We start from the raw sequence: 21,385 nt of genomic DNA, 5'->3' as shown, positions 1-21,385 counted from the left end.
TACAAAAATAAAATAAGTTAAATAGATAGAGGATTTTTTGTGTATCAAATATTTTCTCTCTGAAGCGTTATATTTGTCGATTTATCTATAACTATAGATACGTATAAAATTGGTAATTTATAATTAGATGATAAATCTAAACTTAATCAATTTTAAGAAATGAGCTGTTTCCTGCACCAGCTCGTACAAGAAGAGGTGTTTTTCTTCGTGAAGTAGTCACAGGTTGATACACATAATTTCCTTGTATTGCACCGGTTAACGTTTTTTGTCTTTTCGTACCGGAATTAAGCTCGTATTCAAATGGTTCTTGTTTTGAAATATTTAAATGCATGTGTAATGCTTCTTTATTGTCCTCGATATCTATCTCATCATATAAATGCTCATGAATGTCTATATCACAATCCTGACTGCTTTCATCATAACTATCTGTCACTGAATTCGCAGTTATGTGACCGTGAATAGATTCTTCATATGTTGTGTTTTCTTCAACTGCTTCATCACCTGAACTTTCTGTTTCTTCAGATACATCACCACTGCCTGCATATTTCATTTCACCTCTTTCAAGCAATTCCAAATGGTCTGGATATATCATTGCTTTTTTAATAGCTAAAGGATCCTTTCTGGACCATTTTTGTACTTCTTCATCCATCTTTGCTACTTTTGCTGGATTAATAGCCCATAAGCATCCTTTTCTCTGATTTCCGTTTCCAGCAGGCTTTTCGATTTTTTCAAAGCACTTGTTTAATGATAAATTGTGTCTAACTGAATTTTTCCAACCATTTGGTGCAGTCTTGAAATATGGAAAATGTTCGCTGAAATAAAATATAGACTAAATTATTATAAATATATAAGTAATTTTGTAATTTCTTTAAAACATTTATAATTAATTTTATTATTATATTTTATTATTAATATTAGAAATGGAATAAATATTTAAATAAAAATTGTTAACATCAAAGTATTATTATAGCAATAATATAATACACGAATTAGAAGAAGGAAGAATAAAAACTTGCTAAACAAGGAACAAAATTTACATTTTCTATGGGGACTGTACCCTAGCACGCACCTGGTGCTCCAGGGGCCCCATACAAAATGGCAGCTTTCCCCTTGTGTAACCTGGGAATAAAGAAGGGAGGACAATTCTTTTTCCCCTCGTGGGTTAAGCACCAGAGGGGTTTCAACCAGCCCTTATCCTTCCGGCCAAATGGTCGAAAATAAGCGGCTGGCGACACATCGTTTGTTACATAAAAATTTATTCTATTATATTTTACAAAAAAAATGTTAATGCTTGAATTTTATCAAACCAGTTTCCTTCTCTTTTTATAAATTTCTCTCCGCTAAATCAATTTATTTAATTGAGTAAAATTTATATTTTATATTATTTCTTTTAACATATAAGTAATTTATATTTATAATTTCGAATGTTTTCATTTTTTATAAAAAAATATTCAATTTTGAATATTATGTTCCAATTTTAACTTACCACATAAAATTGTAAATTTCCGAAACCGGTAGAGAGCCTGTCTGACTATTTTTTAACGCCATTGCAATCAGACAAGAATAAGAGTAAGCCGGTTTAGGATAGGGTTTGTCATCATAGTCTGATAGATCGAATTCTTTCTCTCTTTTCACTGTACTGATAGTAGTAGATCCTGGATTGATGTGTACATTGTTATTATAGATCTGCTTTCGCACATGTTGAGGCATCTGGTTGGAACTCTGTAATACTTTGAAGTTCTGAATCCTGATGCCAGACATACCGTTTATTTTCGGGGTGGTCTGTGCCTTCGTGTATTGTGGGGATGTCATTTTAGTAGCTGATATTGAGATCGTTTTCGATTTGGACGGTGTCACCGATTTCGAGACTTCCTGCTCATCCTCGGAATCTTCTTCGGTTTCTGTGATATCGTTTTCATATTGTTCTGTCTCAGTATCATTTTCGATTTCGTTTTCTTGTTCATTTTCATTTTCATTTTCATTTTCGTTTTCATTTTCATTTTCAATTTCATTCTCATTTTCGTTCTCATTCTCATTCTCATTCTCATTCTCATTCTCATTTTCATTCTCATTCTCATTCTCATTTTCATTCTCATTTTCATTCTCATTTTCATTCTCATTTTCGTTCTCATTTTCGTTCTCGTTTTCTGTATAATTGCTACCTTCATTCTCTATCTCTTCTTCGACATCAATTTTCTCTTTTATGTCTTTTTTCGGTGAAAATGAAAAGTGTCGTCTGTTATTATTTGGAGTAGGACTTCGAAGTGCCATGTGCGGCATCACCGAGTTAGGATTTACCATAATGGAGGCTGCATCGCTTCCACTAAGGTCAAGATTGAAATTACTGAAATTAAAAAGTCCAGCTTTTAAAAAAATTGTTTTTCTTTCTTTTTTTTTTGAAAGATACATACTACTTATATACATATTACTTATATTATATTTTAAGTTGTATAATATAAAATTAAACACCTGTTCGAGCTATTGCTGTTTCCATTAAGTAAACTGGTGGATCCAAACCATCCACTAAGATCATTTTGACATCCAATGGGATCATCGTCCATTTCTAGAGCGGACATGTCGGTGAAATTAAAGCCCAACTCCGTATGCCCGCCGATAACACCCTCGATTTCGCATTTGATATCGACATCGAGCATCTCTTGCAACGATAAACTATCTGTACCGAGATAGTAATCCATCGTGAGCCAAGGGTCCCGCGTCGGTCCCTGAACCAGCTCAGTACCGTGTCTGCTCTCCGTATCCAACATTCACCTGACTAAAATATAAAAAAATACTAATTTTTATAATTGTTCTATTAATAATATATTGATAATATTTTTAAAAATAGACTATGATTAAATATCATTTGCAATTTTATATTTCTTCCATTTCGTTTGAGAAGAGAAAAAGAGAGTTAATCGTTTACTGATCATAAAAATTGCCTTACGTCAAAAATATCGATTTCATTTTGATTTTGACGAATGTCCATCTTATCGTTAATATTAAAAAAAATAATAATAATAAAATTATATTTCTCTCCATAGAAACACATATTATATTTTCACACAAATGAAAAGTTCATCGACATTTACTCTTCGATACTATCAATGAAGCAACTTTACTATTGTTGCTCATCAATAATACAAATCAAGAGGTACATTCATCTTCACTTTTGTATGTGTCTAACATACCGTCGATAATATTTTCATAAAAGAAGCGAATAAATAAATTTCGATGATTTTATCAGATCTAAGGATCATCCTCACGATCTCTTGTAGCAAGGCCAATAGATTCTCGACCGTGTCCGTACCCGCGTGACCTCGCGTGCGCGCGTTTGTGTGCTATGGTGTACACAGTGTGTACGAGCGTGCAACGAGGATCTTGAACCCACAACCGGCTTGTGGGTGTGACTGACTCATAGTACTATAGTCGATTTACTATAGAACGCGTGGACTCGTAGTATATGTCCCCTGTGCCCACTGCTCTCTTCATCTAGCCCCACTCTTGCTCATTTAACTATTCCACTCACAATCAACCCCTCTTTGTTAGCTTCGTTCCGCACCGTCGAGTTCTCTCTCTCTCTCTCTCTCTCTCTTCCTCTCGTTCATTCTTTCTCATTTTCTCTCAATTCTCTATCCTCCTCAATTAACTCGTTCTATCTCTATCTAGTTCAAGACTCGAAGGAACCCGGTTCGTTGTAGTATTCGATCCTTCGTTCACAGTTCTCGTCTTTATTTCATCATCGTGTTTTTTTATTTATTAGAAACCTAATCTTTCTCTGATCAATTATTATCTATTCTCATTCATTTTTTTTTTTTTTTTTTTTTTTTTTACTTTTGTTATATCATCTTTAATTTTAAATTGATTTTTCTAATGAAACTATGATTTCTGTATAATATATATATATAAAATACATATATTAAATCATAAATAAATTATATTACATAAATTAAATTATATTAAATAATAAAATATATATATATATTATTAATGTTTATACAATTTTGTATTATTATCAATATCTTTATTTTCTTTTTTTCTTCCCGTGTATTTAATATTTCTTTACCGAGAACTTTCATCCTCTTCTATTGCACGTTTCTTTTCAATCTCTGTTGCCTCGACGAGCGCAAGAAACAAAGCTCGAACGTGGCCTAACGAACAAACTAAGTATTTAACTCGAGTTCATATGTAAAATAGAAAATTCTTCAAACTATTGCTAAAGTAACTATTGCTAAAGTAAATTATCATCAGCGATATTAACGAATTGTACAGTTTCTTGAGTGAAGTAATGAAATCGTTATCGTACCGCGAAATTGAAGGATCTTTTAAATCAGGAAAAATTAAATTAATATTAAATTTGAACGTAGAAATTACGTAGAAATTGTCTTTGTTCGAATCGAAAATTGAATCGAAATGAATCGTTTCAAAAATGCTTTCTGTACAAAGTGAAAGAACTGGACGGTTGAATTATCGGCCGTGATGAAAAGAAAAGAAATGAAAAGAAAAACAAACAGAGAACTGACCCTGCTCGATGTAACTCCCATCGTAGAGTGGCCTTTACGCGCACGAGACATTCAAGTCTACGTGACTGAACGATATTCTTAGACGTGGAAGTGTAATGGAACTTTGCTCGATATACTTATATACGCAGCGGCTCGCGGGTTAAAGAAGCTTCTAAACCAACACCCACATTCCTATTAATAATTTCTGCGCGCGTTTTGGAATAAATATACAAAAATCGAAATATTCATCCAGAAAGAAAAAATTACAAATAGAATGTTACTTTCTCATAAGTGAAGAAGTCGGATGCATGGGAAGTTGATGTAAATACTGCGATCCATTTATAAACGTATTATGAACGTTTACATTGAAATGTTTGGAATTTCATAAAATCTAAAATATAATTGTGTATACAATATATTTGAGAAATTCCTTGAACTAAAAACGAATTGTTATTTTTATCATCATTTTTATTATTATTTTCTTGTTGAAGAATCGGATTAATTTATATTGCGTATTTGAAGCATTTCCAATATATATTATGTCAAGTGAAAATAAATAAATATGAAAAAATACTTAAAGAAAAAGATCAATCCGAAGGAAAAACGTTAAAGAAATTTTGCGGTGAAAGAATTTCAGCCGCGAAGCACTATATTATGCTGAAATGTTCTGCTAACAAAATTTCCACATATCTCGCGATTCTGAAGCTAGACTAGTTGGTCGATGAGAAAATGGAGCTGGGAAATGGGAAAAGAAGATGAGCAACGTCAGACATAGGTCATCGACCTGTCGAGAGCAACAAACGGCAGCATTTATAAAACGATAAGTTAATCTCTCTGAATGAGAGTTATTTCGAGGAAAAAATTTTAGTTAAAATTCTGACCGAACAGATTTATTACAGCGTTTATATCTCTTTGAGATTGAAACGTCCATTCAAAACTCTTCTTGCAAATTAGCGTAAAAATACAGTTACAAAATGAATTCTTTTGTATATGCAAATGAAAAATGTTAATTTTACTTAATTATACAAGATATCTTATTGAGGAGATACGCATTATACATGATAATGTTCAAATCGTTGCCTTTTTTAACGCGTCAAAGATAAATTAATTTCTGAATGGAAATTCCTGAGAAGAGGAGGGGGGAAAAGAGGAGAAATCATGAAAGAGACAGAAAGAAAAACGAGGCAGACACGTTTGACGCAATCAGACGCGATGGGCGCCACATGTCGAGTGCATCGAACATTTTAGGTAACATAACAGACTTCAAAACCGACGAGATTAAAACGGTCAAGGACCCAAGATTATTATGCGTCGAGGTCATAAGGGTAAAAAAATCGATTTCTCTCAAATATCTCATCTCAATTCTCATCTTTAAAATTATTTTATCATTAAATAATCGATGACGTTTCACAGAAGGAAAAACAACTAAAAACAAATTTGATTAGAGATGGAGCATGGGTTAAATTAATGGTAAATATCTCGAGTCTTAATCGTTAATAAATATAATCTTGGCCGCTCTTCCGATGCCTCTGGTAAAAAGAAAGATATAAGTGGAAATACAATCTTGAAAAAAAAATGCTTGCTTGCGTAATAATAACATCAAGTATCAAATAATCGTTCCACTAACAGTTGAACAACAGAAAGAATTCGACGATTAATCAGCGTATGTTTTAAGAAATAAATATACTAGTGTGTGCAGATAACGTGGGCATAAATTATCATATTATATATAGCGGAACAAATGATGCCACGATAACATTTTTTATGTTACCGACATTCTGCATTCGAAACATTTTTAACTTTTCGCTAGATTGAATTTACAATCTATATATTCTTTTAGACATATAATACATTTACTATTATACTGATAAAGAAGATAAAAAATTAGAAGATAAAATTAAGAACGAGGAATTTTACAATTATTTTTGAATGTCTAAAATGGAATTTCAAAAAAAAAAAATGTAAAAAATCCTTAGCAATGGCACATTGATTAAGACTAAATCTGCAGAATAGTGTATTATAATTTTATGCGTGGCCATTTGCGGTAAAAGAAGGGTCCTCGAAAATTGTATCTTGTTCGTGCAACAGGATAATCTTTCTCCCTCGTTGCCTCTTAAAGCTCAAGTTCCGAGAAGGGTCCTCCAGCGATAGACGATCCTAAGACCCTGGAGCTATTCAACCTGAAATCCTTCGCAGGTCATAAAGGGCTCCCTCTATATAGCTACCTCTATTTCTTTCTAGCCAAACGATCCACAAGATTTTTCTTTGAAGAGTTAACCTATCTCAGTCGATTTACAAGATCTTCTAACTTTTTTTAAAATTAATCGAGTTTTATAAGTTTCGAACGTTTTGAACGTTTCCTGCAATCCTTTCGTAAATGAACATGGACGTAACTTGAAAGAGGAAACTTTCTAAAAATGATTATGATCCAACCTTCCGCAAAGGTAATGAGGACTATTACGCATCGTCTACTTGGCAATAAAATAAATGTTTCTAAGTATCCATTTTCCAATAGTCAAGATCAACAAGGTTTTCTCTTAAGAAAATCCATCTTTCTTTAATCGCAATAAATTAATCTGGAATCAAAGCAACTATTAAACTACAAATGTTGGAAAAAGAAGAAAACAAAATTTTCCATGTACATCGGGTAATCTTCATTAATTAAAGTACTAGGGTGCATATATTTGCACGTTTAGAAGGAAGATAATAGTCCCGTAGATAGGGTGTAAATGTGCAGCGTTGGTGGTTAAAGGGTTAAAAGAGCGGCAGCGACGTTGGAACGACGTAACAACGCTATAAAACTCAACTCGAGCACGATAACTCCTCCGCGTTACAACAATCGACGAGATTTCCCTTTCACCAGGCTTTCGTAACTGTGTGTGCGTGTATACAGGCGCAGCTGTGTGTTGCTTGGAACACACCTGACGAAATGTCTGTGGCAAGACGATGCAATTGATAAACCGAAGGGAGTGGGGGCAGCAGGAAGATGATCCGAGGGGAAGATCTGGTATTTCTCCCTCTGGAAAACTCATGAATTACGAAGCTTGTTGTCAGCCTAGTTTTATACTTGATTCGACTCCTCTGTAATCTGCAAAAAAACACCAATATAAGAAACCGGGCTCTCATAAATAAGTTATAGAATAGATAGAAGAAAAAAAAAGGTGTATAGTGTATTGTTTGAATTCGAGAACGAGTTTGATGAACTTCTTTTGGAACTGAAACCAGTATCGGTAAAAAGAAGTCAATGTCTAACCATACAGGTGGAGAAGAGAGAAAGATATCTTTCCGAAAAGGATTTCTCCAAAAACAGTTTCCTGTTAGTGATATAAGAAACTGGTTGAGCAAATATTGACCTTAAGATGTAAACGTGCCGTCGACGAGATACATATTTCTTATCGCAGAAAGCGGCCATAGCTACGCGGCTTAATCATAAGAATATTATAAATATTCCGCGAAACGTTTTATCACGATAAAATGTAACAAATAAATTGCATTAAATATTAAAAAATATTTTAAATAACGCGAGAAAATTTTTCTAATAATATTCGAGCATCGTACCAGAGAAAAATGATTTTTAATATTCAACGATATTCTCTTTAACGAAATATTTTTCGAATTTTTCGAACGCGAATAAAATGGATTAAAGTGGAAAATAATTTTTATAAATATCGAGAGGAGGCAAAGTCGGCCAATTGACGGTGTAGGCTTGCGTGCACGTAAAACGGCGGGATTCTTTGTGATCGCTTCTCGAGAACCGGTTTGAATCGTGCAGAAGAGGGCTTATGAAGTGAGTCGAATGTGAATCGTGTTCGTCTAATAAATGAACTTTTGTCGACCAGTTCGATAACAACGATGTACGAGTTTTCAGTCTCATGTGACAAACCGATAATATATATAATATAATATATTAATTATATTACACACACAGAATTTCCAAAATTTCAATTAATAATTTTTTTACAAATTTTTTGCATTTTACGTAACATCAAATTATAAATAAATTTAAACTAAGACAAACTGTATGTTTTTCGATCGATTATATATATTTGCGGGCAAGTTTTATGATCAATGCGAGGATAGCGTGATTATTAATTTATGAAATATACGGCTTTACAATGCAACGATTCGCGTATAAAATCAAATATCAAATAATCTATAGTGCACAAATCATTTTACTATTCGATTCTAATCTTCTTCGTCCATTCCTTTTTCAATATTCTTTCATTATTTTATATGTATCACAAATTTTATTAATCGTATCTTTTATTATTATACTTCAATTCGTATTTTGTCTATTCTACTAATAGTAGAATATTTCATGTTCAAAGATATCGTTTCTCTCTCTGTCAATAAGTTTGTTCGAACGAAAAGACGTGTATTAACATCATCTATAAATTTATAATGCCAAATACAGTTCGGCATGTTTTTATTCTTGCCTGATATTACTTCACAACGGCAGCCAGCTGCCGAGAACAGTCAATTTCATTACGTGTCGTCGAACTCTGCAGCTGTATTTTCTTGCACGCTCTCGCGCCCTTCTCATCGAGCTTTCTCCCCTTGCTGTTAGCGAAAATTCGACCTTCAACTTTTCCATTCATCCTAATCTTTGCCAATCTTTAAACTTTGTTCTCAATGATGAAAATGATCAAAGAAAAACTATTAATTTATCATAAAAAAATATATATATAAAATATATATAATATATATATATATATATATATATATATATATATATATATATGTATAAATTACAAAAAAAAGTAGTAAAGATCGAGAAGAAAGAATATACCAGAATGTTGGTGAAACGAAGAAAGTCTCAAAGTCTTCTTGAATTATTGATATGAAATTTTGGAACACGCGCCTTTCCCAAACAATTTTTCAAACCGAATACTGAGAAAAATTACGATCTTTGAACGTTAAAAAAGATTAATAAGAATTCTAAATCAGCGTGTTCTCGAAAGCAAATGTATTTTCTCTGGACGAAGAAATACAATTCGGCAAAAAGGATTAAAAAATTCGCGAGCTGATTTTTGTGGTATTTGCAGAGGTACAGGTGTAAAGGCTGGCTATCCCTTTGTTCTCGAAACTACCATTACAGACAGGTAAGAAAAGAGTCGAAGCGTGTCGGACGGCGGAAGTCTTTCCTGGCAGGTAGCTACGAATTTTTAGCACTGGTTCAATTCCTCGGGCTTTCTCATGCTTCGATACCCCATCCTTTCTCTCTATTATTCTTTATTAATTTTTTCCTCTACATCACCCGTAATGCGATCTGTAATCTTCTTATCGATGAACTTAAAATCACTTTGAGGGAAAGAAATTTGATATTATGTGTACAGTAAGCGTGAAAAAGAATTTTTTTTTTTTTTCTAATAGAAAACAGCGTAAATGAGGAACATTGATACTTGAAAATATTCGACAAAAAACGAAACCTCGACCTTTTAACGTTGTATTGCAAGGAATGTACAAGTGTGTAAAGCTTGTACACGTCGAACGTCAGTTTCACGGCCGTGAAAACGCAAGACATCTCACGGGTCGGATCTTTTCCCATGGCCGCGGTGCTTACCGGCTACTTCCTCAACGGGCCACACTTCCGCCGATAATGTTCATGACCTGGACTCCCCGAGTCTCGACGACGTTACATTTTTTTCTCTCCTCTCCGCCGTTGTATGCAAATAGGTCACGCAATTTCTCTCCCCTTCTCATATGCGTCTGTGCAACGATGACCCTGATGGAATTATTATTCGAATAAGTTTCGAAACATGTGTTTAAAAGGATAGAAAAATGATTTAAAAATGCTTCGAGCTCAGCTATTACTATCCGAAGCTTCGAAATGTTTATGGAGCAACATTTGTATGAGAGATTTTATTGCGACATCAAAATAATATGGAATGGCTGGCAAGTTAATAATATTCTTTGACCAATAAGCAAATATCGACGTTGGAATGGGGAAAGGATTCATCAACGAATCGCATTGTTTCAACCAAGTAATTTCGCCTTTTTTTTTTTTTATGATCTTTCCATCAATCAACACGAGAATCTTTTCAAGGAAAAGTTTTTTAATTCGTATGCTTATACTGATGATCTTTAGATAATTTTAAAAAATAAGGTATCGACTAAAGGTCATCAATTAAATAATCCATAAGTATTTCTTTCTAATGATCTTCAAATTAGTCGATTACTAAGACGCTTAATAAAACGTTTGAGAAAGTGATGCTCTTTTCTTCGAGCTCTCTATTCGTTATATAAGATATAAAAAATTTAAACAAGGCTATATAAACTGGGAACACTGCTACTAATGCGTGAACAAGTATTATGCATAGTTTCAATAATGTTTTTGGTCATACATAGTTGAAATATATATACATTTTTGGCTCGATTTGACATATTTTATAATGAAAGGATACATAGTGAAAAAAATATAATGAGAGATCGTTTGGGTCTAGCTTACCAGGTGCTTATAAAAACACCTCTAAGTTAGGTATCGAAATTTTTGACCTCCGAAATTACCGTTGAAATTTTTCTATTTCCTCGAGCAATGGGATTTCGTTTCGTGATTGTCGACGAACAACGTGACGAGAATAATATTACTTGAAGAAATGAACAACAGTATTTGGAATTCTGTGAAAATTATCATAGACAATTTTCTTATTACTCAGAGATTCATTTAATTCGAATTCAATATTATGAAAATTATAAATATGTGGATTTAAATATGAATCATTAAATGAAACTTACTGAAAAATAATAAATGTGAATATTCATAGCATATAGTTTAAAGATTATTATATAAAAATATTTTATTATAAAAAGATTATATATAAAAAGAGAAAAATGTGAAAAGAAATTACAAAATAATTCATACGTAATGTTCATACGAAAATGTTTGATATACGTTAAACAAATTATATGAATAAACTATTACAAATAGCACGAGGCAACGAAGAACATTGGTTTCCGGTGACATCATTTTCAAGGCTGTGAAATAAATACACGCAAATGCATGCTTGATATCGAGTGAAACAACATGAAAGTGTTTTAAAGAACGAAGATATATCGAAGATGTATACCGATCTGACCACGTGTTTCCTGATACAATTTTCGCGCTATAAAGTTAGAAGAAACGAGAGCACAGCTGGCTTCTTTTTCCTCTTGGCTCTAGAGACTAACCAACGAGGTCAATCAGACTAGTAAAAAGAGAGTAACGCGAAAAACTTTACACCGAGACGAGAAGATGAACTGCTTCCTTCTGCGCAACATAATCTTCGCTTTCCTTATCTATCTGCAAAAAAGATATCATCTTCTAAACAACTAAATCATCGTTTGGTTAATATTAATACTTATGTTCAAGATATTTAAATTATTCCACTTTTTTTTTTAACTTTTTGCATTGTATATATTTGCATATATTTTATTATATAATTATAACAATTTATCTTCCATAAGAATCGGTAATAATATAAATATTGAGTCAACAATTAAAAAAATTTAATTGCTTTTTTTTTATTTTCTCTAACCAATCGAAATTTTTTCTCTATTTATTAAAAACTACATTTCTCTATTTATTAAAAATTACTATTACTTAAATTAAAATAAAAATTAAAGAGAAAATAAATAAACATTGGGTGTTTTTCACGAATGTTTGTCGACAATTCTAAATAATATCAAGATTAATTACAGAGTGAATTTGGTTGGTATTAAAATGGAGGGGCGTATCCGAGTGCATAGAGAGAGAGCCTATAGTCTGGATCTTGCGATGGACCAACCGTAGAGATACGTATAGCTGTGTGCTCTCCTCTCCTACCCGCGCTTTTCGCCGAGTATCGATCTGATATCCCTGCCGCCAGTCGACCAGTGTTTGCGAGAGAGCTACGAGCATGTCTGCACCCCCCTACCCCTACCACCGTGTGCGTGTGCACGCTTACAAATGAACGATGAAGTTGGTAGTAGTGGTGGTATGGCTCGGTTCTTGCCTGCTGCAAGACAGTTTGAAAATGCATCAAGCCAGTCTTTCTTTCAGATACATTTTTTACTTCTGTCAATTGTCCATTTGATTTTAATTATTGACCGAATTTCCTACGAGAGATTGATAAAGTAAATTATAATATAATTTTTCACTTATTCTACGTTATAATATTATGAAGAGATTTATTAATAGTTCGAATATTGGTTAGAAATAGACGTCTGCGCGGTTGGAAATCCAATTTCGTAGTATGTACGTCATATCGTTTTGCACATCGACAGAAAAACAGATCGAACGCGGGAACGTCATGTACACGTGGACGTGTACCAATGGCAAATTGGCGCGAAAAAATATCATTCTTAGATTTATTGTTGCAATTATGATTACGGTTAATCTTTTCTTAATCTTACAGATGGTTAAAAAAAAAACATTGAATATTAAAGAACATTAAATAGAATAAAAAATAGTAATGGAAAATAGTAATACTAATTATACAAATGATGTGACAAATCGATTTTCGATATAAACTTTAAGCTTCGATATAAACTTAATTTAATCGAATTACTTTCTATTTTACTTTCACCGAAGAGAACCGATTTAGTTTTCTGAAAAATTTTGCATGTTACGTCGAATGGCACGCAATCTGCATTCGACAAAACGAATTTCTCTATACGAATTTCTCTATACATTCGCGACCAAGTTGTTGTGTGTCATAATACCAATAGTTACCGAAACGCAAGATCGATCCTTGATTTCGATTAAATAATGATTAGAAGAGATATAAGGACGCTGAAAATCAAAATATTCGAATGAGCAAATATCTCACATTGATAATATTTGACCGTTTTTTCATAATATTTACCAAAGGTAATATAAACGTAAATGTAAAATTTAATATATTAACATCGCTTAAAAAAAAAAAAAAAACAATGTAAACATAAGCGTAAAATCCGTCACGTTATCATCGTTCTAAAAAATTGTATTACAAATGTTTCACATGATAATAACAAAGGATCAAGATCATAAACATCACATAAAAGCATAGTTCACGAACTATTTTTATAGTTATCTTTTCACATTTTTTAATATGACTTTTTAACGTGTTTGAAAAAGACTCATTTCATTTCTAAACAATCGAATCAAATGTTCATCTCAAACGAGTAAACAGAAAAAAACGAAATAAAAAAAATATTGAAATATATAATTACAATATTTTTAATAATTTATAAACAAAAATTCGTATTTATCAATTCCTATTTTTCACATCTCATTTAAAATATGTAAAAATATTTATTTCACTAGAAAATATTTGGAAAATAAAATAATTAAAACTTTAAAAATTAATATTTTTTTAAAGTTTAAAATTAAAAAAAGGAATAAAAAAAAACAGAGAAAAAAATATTAATAAGAATTTATCAATTAACATTAAGAAATAATTTTTTTTATGAAAACATAACAAAAATACTAAATAAACAAAAAGCATTGATAATATAAGAAATATTTCTTAATGACAAATAATCATTTGTGAATATGAAACATGGCGAAGTAAATTTCGGTTGAGCCTGTAGGATATTTCCTGCGGTGGGCATATGGCGAGGGGTAGGGTTCCCAGAAGGTTCCCACGGTCAATAGCTTTCGTGGCGGTGAGGCTTGAAAGTGCTCGAGGGACCTTCCTTACTACTCGTTATTTGCAATATTTTCAAAAAAATCTCTTTTTCTGACGACGATTCAATGAAAAACTATATAATTCTATTATGAATAAATATATCATTATGCATATTTATAGAAACAATAATTTATACAACAATAATATATTTTTATAATAATATCATAAATATCTTTGCTTTATCTGAAAATTAGCTGAAAAATAGCTTATTTCTTATAGATCTTAATTTCCACTGAAAATGACCATTTTTAATTGCTATCCATGTTATTGATTACCTTGCAGTCAAGACGAGGGAAACTTTGGGTTAGCTTCGTTAATTATTTTAAGCGTACATTGCTTGTTACATTTATGAAAAACAATTTATTTTATTTTAATTAGTAAATTTTAATTAATAAAAAGCCAACAACTGTTTATCATTAAATTTATTTTATTAATGTTTAATTATTTTTGGTAATATTTTTTCAGAAATTCATACATAAAACGATATTATATAATAAATAAATAATGATAAAAACAATAAACAGTATGTTAATCTGATTTGATATGCAATTGAAAATCAATAATAATTTATTTAGATTTCATTCGAAATGAATATAGAAATCATAAATTGCTTAAATAGTAATTGAATTAATTTTTTTTAATAAAAATGATTTATTAAATTAGAAAATCATTTTTGTGCACAATTATTTCTTTATATCATTTATGAATACAACAGTAAATCAAAATGATACGTAGTATAAGTGCAAACATGACATTGCGTACAGTATATTGCGCGGCAAAACAATAGCTTTCATCACCGGAAATTCATATTATATCAGTAAGGTTTCCCGGTAATACACTCTCTTCCCGCCGAAAGTTATATAGAGATCCATTAAGTCTATGATGAATCACTCATTGAGTTCGATTTGACACACAAGCCAAGTGATTGTTTATTTTTATGGAGCATTGTACGCTTAATAAATAATTGCCATGGTGATATGATCACGGCCGCCTACGCTACGAAATCGACGGAGCGCGGCAAATGTATGAATCTTGTGACCGATCATGAATTTATCGTATCTAAATGGCCTAAAAATACCGGTTACAGAAGTAAAAAAATTCTCGAATCATCGAATTATTGGCAAATTAAGCGGACACTATTAATCATCATAATTAAACACGAATGTAAATATAGATATATCATAAAGCATAATAAACTCCATACAATGAAAAGTAGAAGAAAAAAAATTGGCGTTGAAAGCGTCATGACTGCCCCCTTGTACCTTGACACTCGAAAGCTATGATGGCTCGGCGGGCCGGCAAAGAACACAAAATATTTTTTCATGATTTTTCGACAAGACTTGTATGAACGGCATATGATAAAACATAACAAGACCTACCGTATGTTTGACAATCCTTAAATCACGTCGTCCTCGCGGCCAAGCACCACTTTCACACATATATTTACAAGAGAATTATGCGATTTTTGGCAGCGACCATGTATAAACGGACACCGACACAAGGCCCCCTTTACGGAACTGAAGTAACGTTGACGGGAGGATAGTGAACAAAGACCACGCACGATTTCAAATTTCGTCCTGACGATTGGCCAGCAACGGTCACGTGGTTTTACCGCCCTCTCCTTATTGGCTGTTCAGTATGGGTTGTGAAGACATTTTAAACGATGTACTTATACACATGGCCGACCAAGAAATATGTACAAGGAAATTTTCTTTCTTATTTTTATATAGAATTATTATTTCTGTTAAAAATAACTATTTTTTGGAAATAGTTATTCATTAAATTATCAATGGCAACGATAGACACTGCAGTATATATATATGAATGACAACAATTGCACATCTTCTCCCTTACCTTCCTCACTTCAAAATGGCCGAATCCAAACAATATATGAAAAATCAGTTACTGTTACTATGTTTATTTCAATATATTTTAATTTCATATATAACTTAAAAAAAAATTTCTATTTTTTGTTATTCTTTGAAAACAAAATATTTTACAACATATACTGATTGCACGAAAATTTTTTATGATGGGAGATGAAAACATCGGACGAGCCCATCATTCTAATAGAGAGGGGAGGGCGGTAGTTATCTTAAAAATGAAAAATAGTAATAATAGCATGAATATATATATATATATATAGACTTTAACATGAAAAAAGAATTTAATACAATTGTTATCCCGTAAAATGGATTTTACTGTCTTAAATTAAATAATAATAGAATATATTAGCATGATTATATTTTTATAAAATTTCAATTAAAATAAAATTTTCGATATTATTAAAATTAATAGACGACTTTTTCAATATATTTACTCTATTATACATAAAAATATATTATTAATATAACGATTTTTGCTATAAATTTTAAAATGGATAAATATATTAATATAAAATGATAAATGATTATTTAAACTATATATAAATATATATAACTATATATATATTATAGTTTAAATAATCATTTATCATTTTATTAAAATATATATATTATTGTTACATATGTAATAAAAATTTTTAAAGTAAACTTTATGTAAAAAAAATTTAACGCCTTTACAGAAATCATCAATTATAAAATATTATATACAATTACGAAGAAAAAATATTTTGTGTACTATATTTCTTGTACTATTTTGTACTTGATTTATAAAAAGATTTCATAATAAATATTAAGTTATACCAAACTCATTAGAAAAATCCATAAATACACTTTTTAATACCTGATTCAAATCAGTTCTGTTCCTCTTGATGAGATTTTCTTTTCCATATTGTTGGAACATATCATTCGCATTGATATTCTCTTAAAAACTTGTTTTCAATTATTTTCTAACTACCAAAACTGACAGTGTGTTGAAATAATGAATTCCATTGAATCATCATATGATTATATTAATTTTTCACTTATATATCGAACATTTTTCTTTTATAGTTATTATTTAGTAATTTGATATATTTATATAAATATGTATAACATATATATAAATTATATTTTTATAACAATTATAAATTTTAAAATTTATGTAACATTTTTAAACTTTATGCATTATTGCACTAGGTTGTTTATTTACTTCACCATATTTTTATATATTATAAATATTTTTTAAACTTAATATGTTGACTTAGACATTTGCTACTGCTGCTATAATTTTCATATATATTTCAATACCTTTCAAGAAAATGTCTTTATTCAAATATTCATCATGATCGTGAAGGAGCATTTTAGTTTTATTCATGGGTGAAAAACCAATAGCAGGAATTCCAACCTGGAATAGAAAACAATTCTTAAAAAAAAAATGTATTTAAAAATAATTTATAAAAATAGAAAATCATTACCTGTCTTATATATCGACTATCAGTTCCACCTGGAAAAATTCCTATTTGTAACTGTATTGCAAGGTCATCACAAGCTTTTTTAAAAGCAATCCAAAAAAGATTAGAATCATCAAGTTTTGTATTTTCAACTTTAGGATTTTTTTGTTCAAATGAATATGTAACATCAGAACCAGCTTCTTCACACCATTTTTTAATCATAGCTTCAAACTCATAATGATCAATAGAAGGATCAAGTCGACAATCGAAAATTGCTGTCAAGCAAGGAGGTATAACATTTGGTTGTACGCCACCCTGAAATAAATTATTTTTTGTATATATAGTTAATATAATACTATATATATATATATACAAAAAATATACTATATATTATAGATTTATTAATATATAATATAATATATAATATAAGTGGTATAAATTATTTTTACAATTTACAATAATAATATATAAAATAATAATTATGATACTACTAACTATATTTAATTATTATTAAAATACTTACTGTGTATATTATTTTCCTAACATGAACAGTCATGTAATTTTTTAAATAAAATTAATTATATTTTTTCAATATAATAATTTAATTAAAATGTTTAAAATAATATAATATATAATAATCATGAATTAAATGAATAAATTTCAAAAGTTTACATACCTTCAATAATGTTAAATTTATAGTTGTAATATCACCAAGCTGTATTTTTGGATCTTCCAATTTTGCTTTCTCCTTAGCTCTAAAATCCATAAAACGATCAATTATGACTCTTATCTTTTCTCCAGCTGTATTATCCAATAGAAGAGATCCATGACCTGGATTGCCTGAACATTCTATTACAACATGCCAAATTGATCTCTCTCCATAAAACATAAAAAAACTTTCTTCAGGTGAAGCTACACCTTCATCTAATGCAAAACCAATATTTAAAGCTTGAAAGTCTTTTGTGTGTACAAAATCTTCCATGCCAAGAACTCCTCCTATTTCTTCATCTGGTACAAAAGAAATATGAATTGTTCTTTTAAAACGTTGTCCAGTAAGTTTCATACGGCGAATTGCTTCCAAATATTGAATTCCAACACATTTCATGTCCTGACTACCACGTGCATATATGTTTCCTTTTTCATCTATATGAGCATCAAAAGGAGGATAAGTCCATTTATCCTAAAAATTTTTCTTTATTAATTATATATATTATAGATTTATTAATTTTTTCCTTAATTTAATTCCTCAGATTTGACATCAGATTTGACATCTGTGCTATGTTAACTTATATTGCTTCATTTATAAATGAAAATCATTTTACTTTCTTTTCAAAAAATTTTTTAATACTTTTATTTTTCAAAACATTTTTTTATATCATTTAGAATTATATTAAAGAGATTTAAAATAATTAAAAAAACAATTTATAGGATACTATATTAATATCAATTTTGTAATTTTTCTATTTGAAATTTGTCATGTCTAAGGAATTAACTAATAAATATGAATAATTCTAATATATACTTCAAAAACAGGTACAACGTCCATATGACTATTTAATAAAATAGCTGGTTTTGACGGATCTATGCCTATCCATGTGAGAACCACAATTGGTTTTTTTGGGTCAACATAGTATATTTTGATAGGTAAATCAAGAGACTTTGCCTGTTTCTCAAGAAAAGCGACACAATCATCTGTAAAATAAAAATCTTAAATTAATATAGATAATATATATTAATTATATAATCATTATATATACATTAATTATATAATTTTATCATTCTTTTTTTAATAATATATAGATCTCTATATTTTTTTAGTCCAAATATAAGTTATTTCATTATTTTTGAAATTCCCAAAACTGTTTTCTGATGTTTTAATGTTTCATAAAAAAAATAATTTTATTTTTTGCAATGATTAACATTTTTTATAAAAAAATTTACAAAATTTCATATAGACTATCAATCATTACAATGTAACTAATATATTATGTAATAAATTATTTATAGCAAAAGTATTATTTTTTAATAATTGTTTATTGGTAAACTCAATTAGTTCAAATAGATATAAAAAACGAATAAGGCAACATAAAGTTTAAGAGAAATTACTAATTACGTACAATTTAGGTCAATCACGAATCATGCTTAAATAATGATCGTATTCAAGTCATTAAATTTCCATTTTTTCGCGAAGTATAACAAAGTAGAAAAAATAATTTTGTAGAAGATTAAAATGCATATTGTCATCTCAATGAAAAAATATAAAAATAGAAATAATATTCCATACAGGGTGGGGCATGCAATGGCTGGGTAGCGTCTCCGACGCTTCGAACTTGGTTGAGTTAAGTGAGAGATTGTCTGTATGCATAAATGTAGAAATGTGTGAGCATTGTGAATTAATTAATTAAGATTAATATGTAAAAATAGGGGTCTTGTATTGCATGAAAAATGTATGATTTGCTTAAGAAGGAAATGATCAATTTCGTCCCAGTATGCAATATGTGTGCATGATTTTTATATACGATAATCGTATCCTTAAAGATATATATCTATCACATGTATATATATATATATTATTATTATTATATATATACATGTGAAATTCAAAAACTATTCGCATTGTTTATCATGGCAAATGAATTAGAAATGCTAAAAATTTAATATCTCAAATTGCTTACCATAATTAACGTTCGGTTGAACTGATGGTATACGTAAGTATTCACAAAAATTTTCTACAGCTGTTGCGTCCAACTGAACTTGGGACGACAAAGACATTGCGCTGTCTGCTGATCGTCGCGTCGGACGCCGCTGAGTCGACTGTCATAGCAGACGCCTGCCGCTTGTGCTTGTCTCGACCAATTGCGGTGATTATTAGCGATGACGTAGACGAGAATCGATCAATCGAAACGCGCGAACACAGATAGCGGGTTTGCGAGCATTTCTTTGAAAAAATAGACAGTAGATTAGAGATTACAAGTTCTGGAAAATTTTTGACCGTGATAAGAAAACTGACAATTAATTTATGATAATATCCGTAGTATATGAAAATAGGTTGACTCCGGTATCAGATAACGAGTAAAATAAATAAGAAATAATTAGGAGATAATTTTTTTCGAATCATATAGATATATGAATACAAAAGAAAAAGGTACACAGAATAAAAGAATTTTAAGACTTGTTAATTCGTAAAATGTATTCCGATTTATTAAATTTCATGTATGCCTAAATATGAGCTCTTTACACGTTACGCCATAATATTATATTCATATAGAGTTTGATATCGAAGAACTTGTTACATTCATTAATCGATAGTACGAATTAAATTATTATACAATATAGAATATAATGCAACGTGGCTAATAACTAGGCACATACATGTAACAGTGAATTGCAAATAAAAAAATTATGTATTTCGATACTATTATAAAGACGAACTCTTTTTTATATATATATAATTATACATCTACATATAATTATATATATATATGTATATATGTACATACAATATTATAATAATAATATTAATAATAATAATAATAATGATAATTATAATAATAATAATAATAATCACTATTGATCTGTTTTATTTACAACATTGAAACTATTGTACTAACGAATTTTTTACTAAGTTTTGCCGTCTCACCTCTCTAACTCACGTCTTACTTATATTTTCTTTATATGATAACAGAACGCCTTTTATCGCTTTAGAATGTCATTATACAGATACCATAGAGCAACCAGAGAGAATTATTGTACAACGAATAGAATACATTACAAAGCTGAACGCATGTGTATGTAACTTCAAAAAGCAATCGTATTACTGTTGTTTCATTTTTTGTTATTATCCTTTTTAATTTTCATTCTATATTTACTCTTTTATCTGTTCATAAAGAATGTTTGTTTTTTCTTTTGAAAAGATTTCAAGGAGACGTCCATACTTAAATTTATCT

General features: G+C 30.1%; 2 protein-coding genes across 5 annotated transcripts; both read right to left on the bottom strand.

Annotated features, from left to right (window-relative positions):
• LOC122717030 (hybrid signal transduction histidine kinase D) lies at window positions 1–17,050 on the bottom strand. Of its 4 annotated transcripts, none has more exons than XM_043940696.1 (6): window positions 16,850–17,050; window positions 15,505–16,219; window positions 10,063–10,224; window positions 2,470–2,773; window positions 1,487–2,344; window positions 1–812 (listed from the first exon to the last, which is right to left on the bottom strand). In XM_043940696.1, the coding sequence occupies exons 4-6, from the start codon at window positions 2,763–2,765 to the stop codon at window positions 143–145; spliced, it is 1,824 nt and encodes a 607-aa protein (XP_043796631.1). In that variant the 5' UTR covers window positions 2,766–2,773; window positions 10,063–10,224; window positions 15,505–16,219; window positions 16,850–17,050; the 3' UTR covers window positions 1–142. The 4 variants fall into 4 exon arrangements, with proteins under 4 accessions (XP_043796631.1, XP_043796633.1, XP_043796632.1 ...); XM_043940698.1 differs by lacking the exon at window positions 10,063–10,224 and adding an exon at window positions 7,421–7,587; XM_043940697.1 differs by lacking the exon at window positions 10,063–10,224.
• Window positions 17,051–17,172: 122 nt separating this feature from the next.
• On the bottom strand, window positions 17,173–20,283 carry LOC122717031 (aminoacylase-1-like). Its single transcript, XM_043940701.1, has 5 exons — window positions 20,114–20,283; window positions 18,961–19,130; window positions 18,115–18,618; window positions 17,463–17,753; window positions 17,173–17,392 (listed from the first exon to the last, which is right to left on the bottom strand). Exons 1-5 carry the CDS (start codon window positions 20,208–20,210, stop codon window positions 17,249–17,251), a joined length of 1,206 nt encoding a protein of 401 aa, XP_043796636.1. The 5' UTR covers window positions 20,211–20,283; the 3' UTR covers window positions 17,173–17,248.
• Between the last annotated feature and the right edge of the window lie 1,102 nt (window positions 20,284–21,385).

The sequence above is a fragment of the Apis laboriosa genome, unplaced genomic scaffold, assembly GCF_014066325.1.
Source record: "Apis laboriosa isolate Shangri-la unplaced genomic scaffold, ASM1406632v1 scaffold4_cov146, whole genome shotgun sequence".
Lineage (NCBI taxonomy): Eukaryota > Metazoa > Arthropoda > Insecta > Hymenoptera > Apidae > Apis > Apis laboriosa.
The sequence above is the reverse complement of the archived record's forward strand: the minus strand, read 5'-3'. Positions and strand labels throughout refer to the sequence as shown.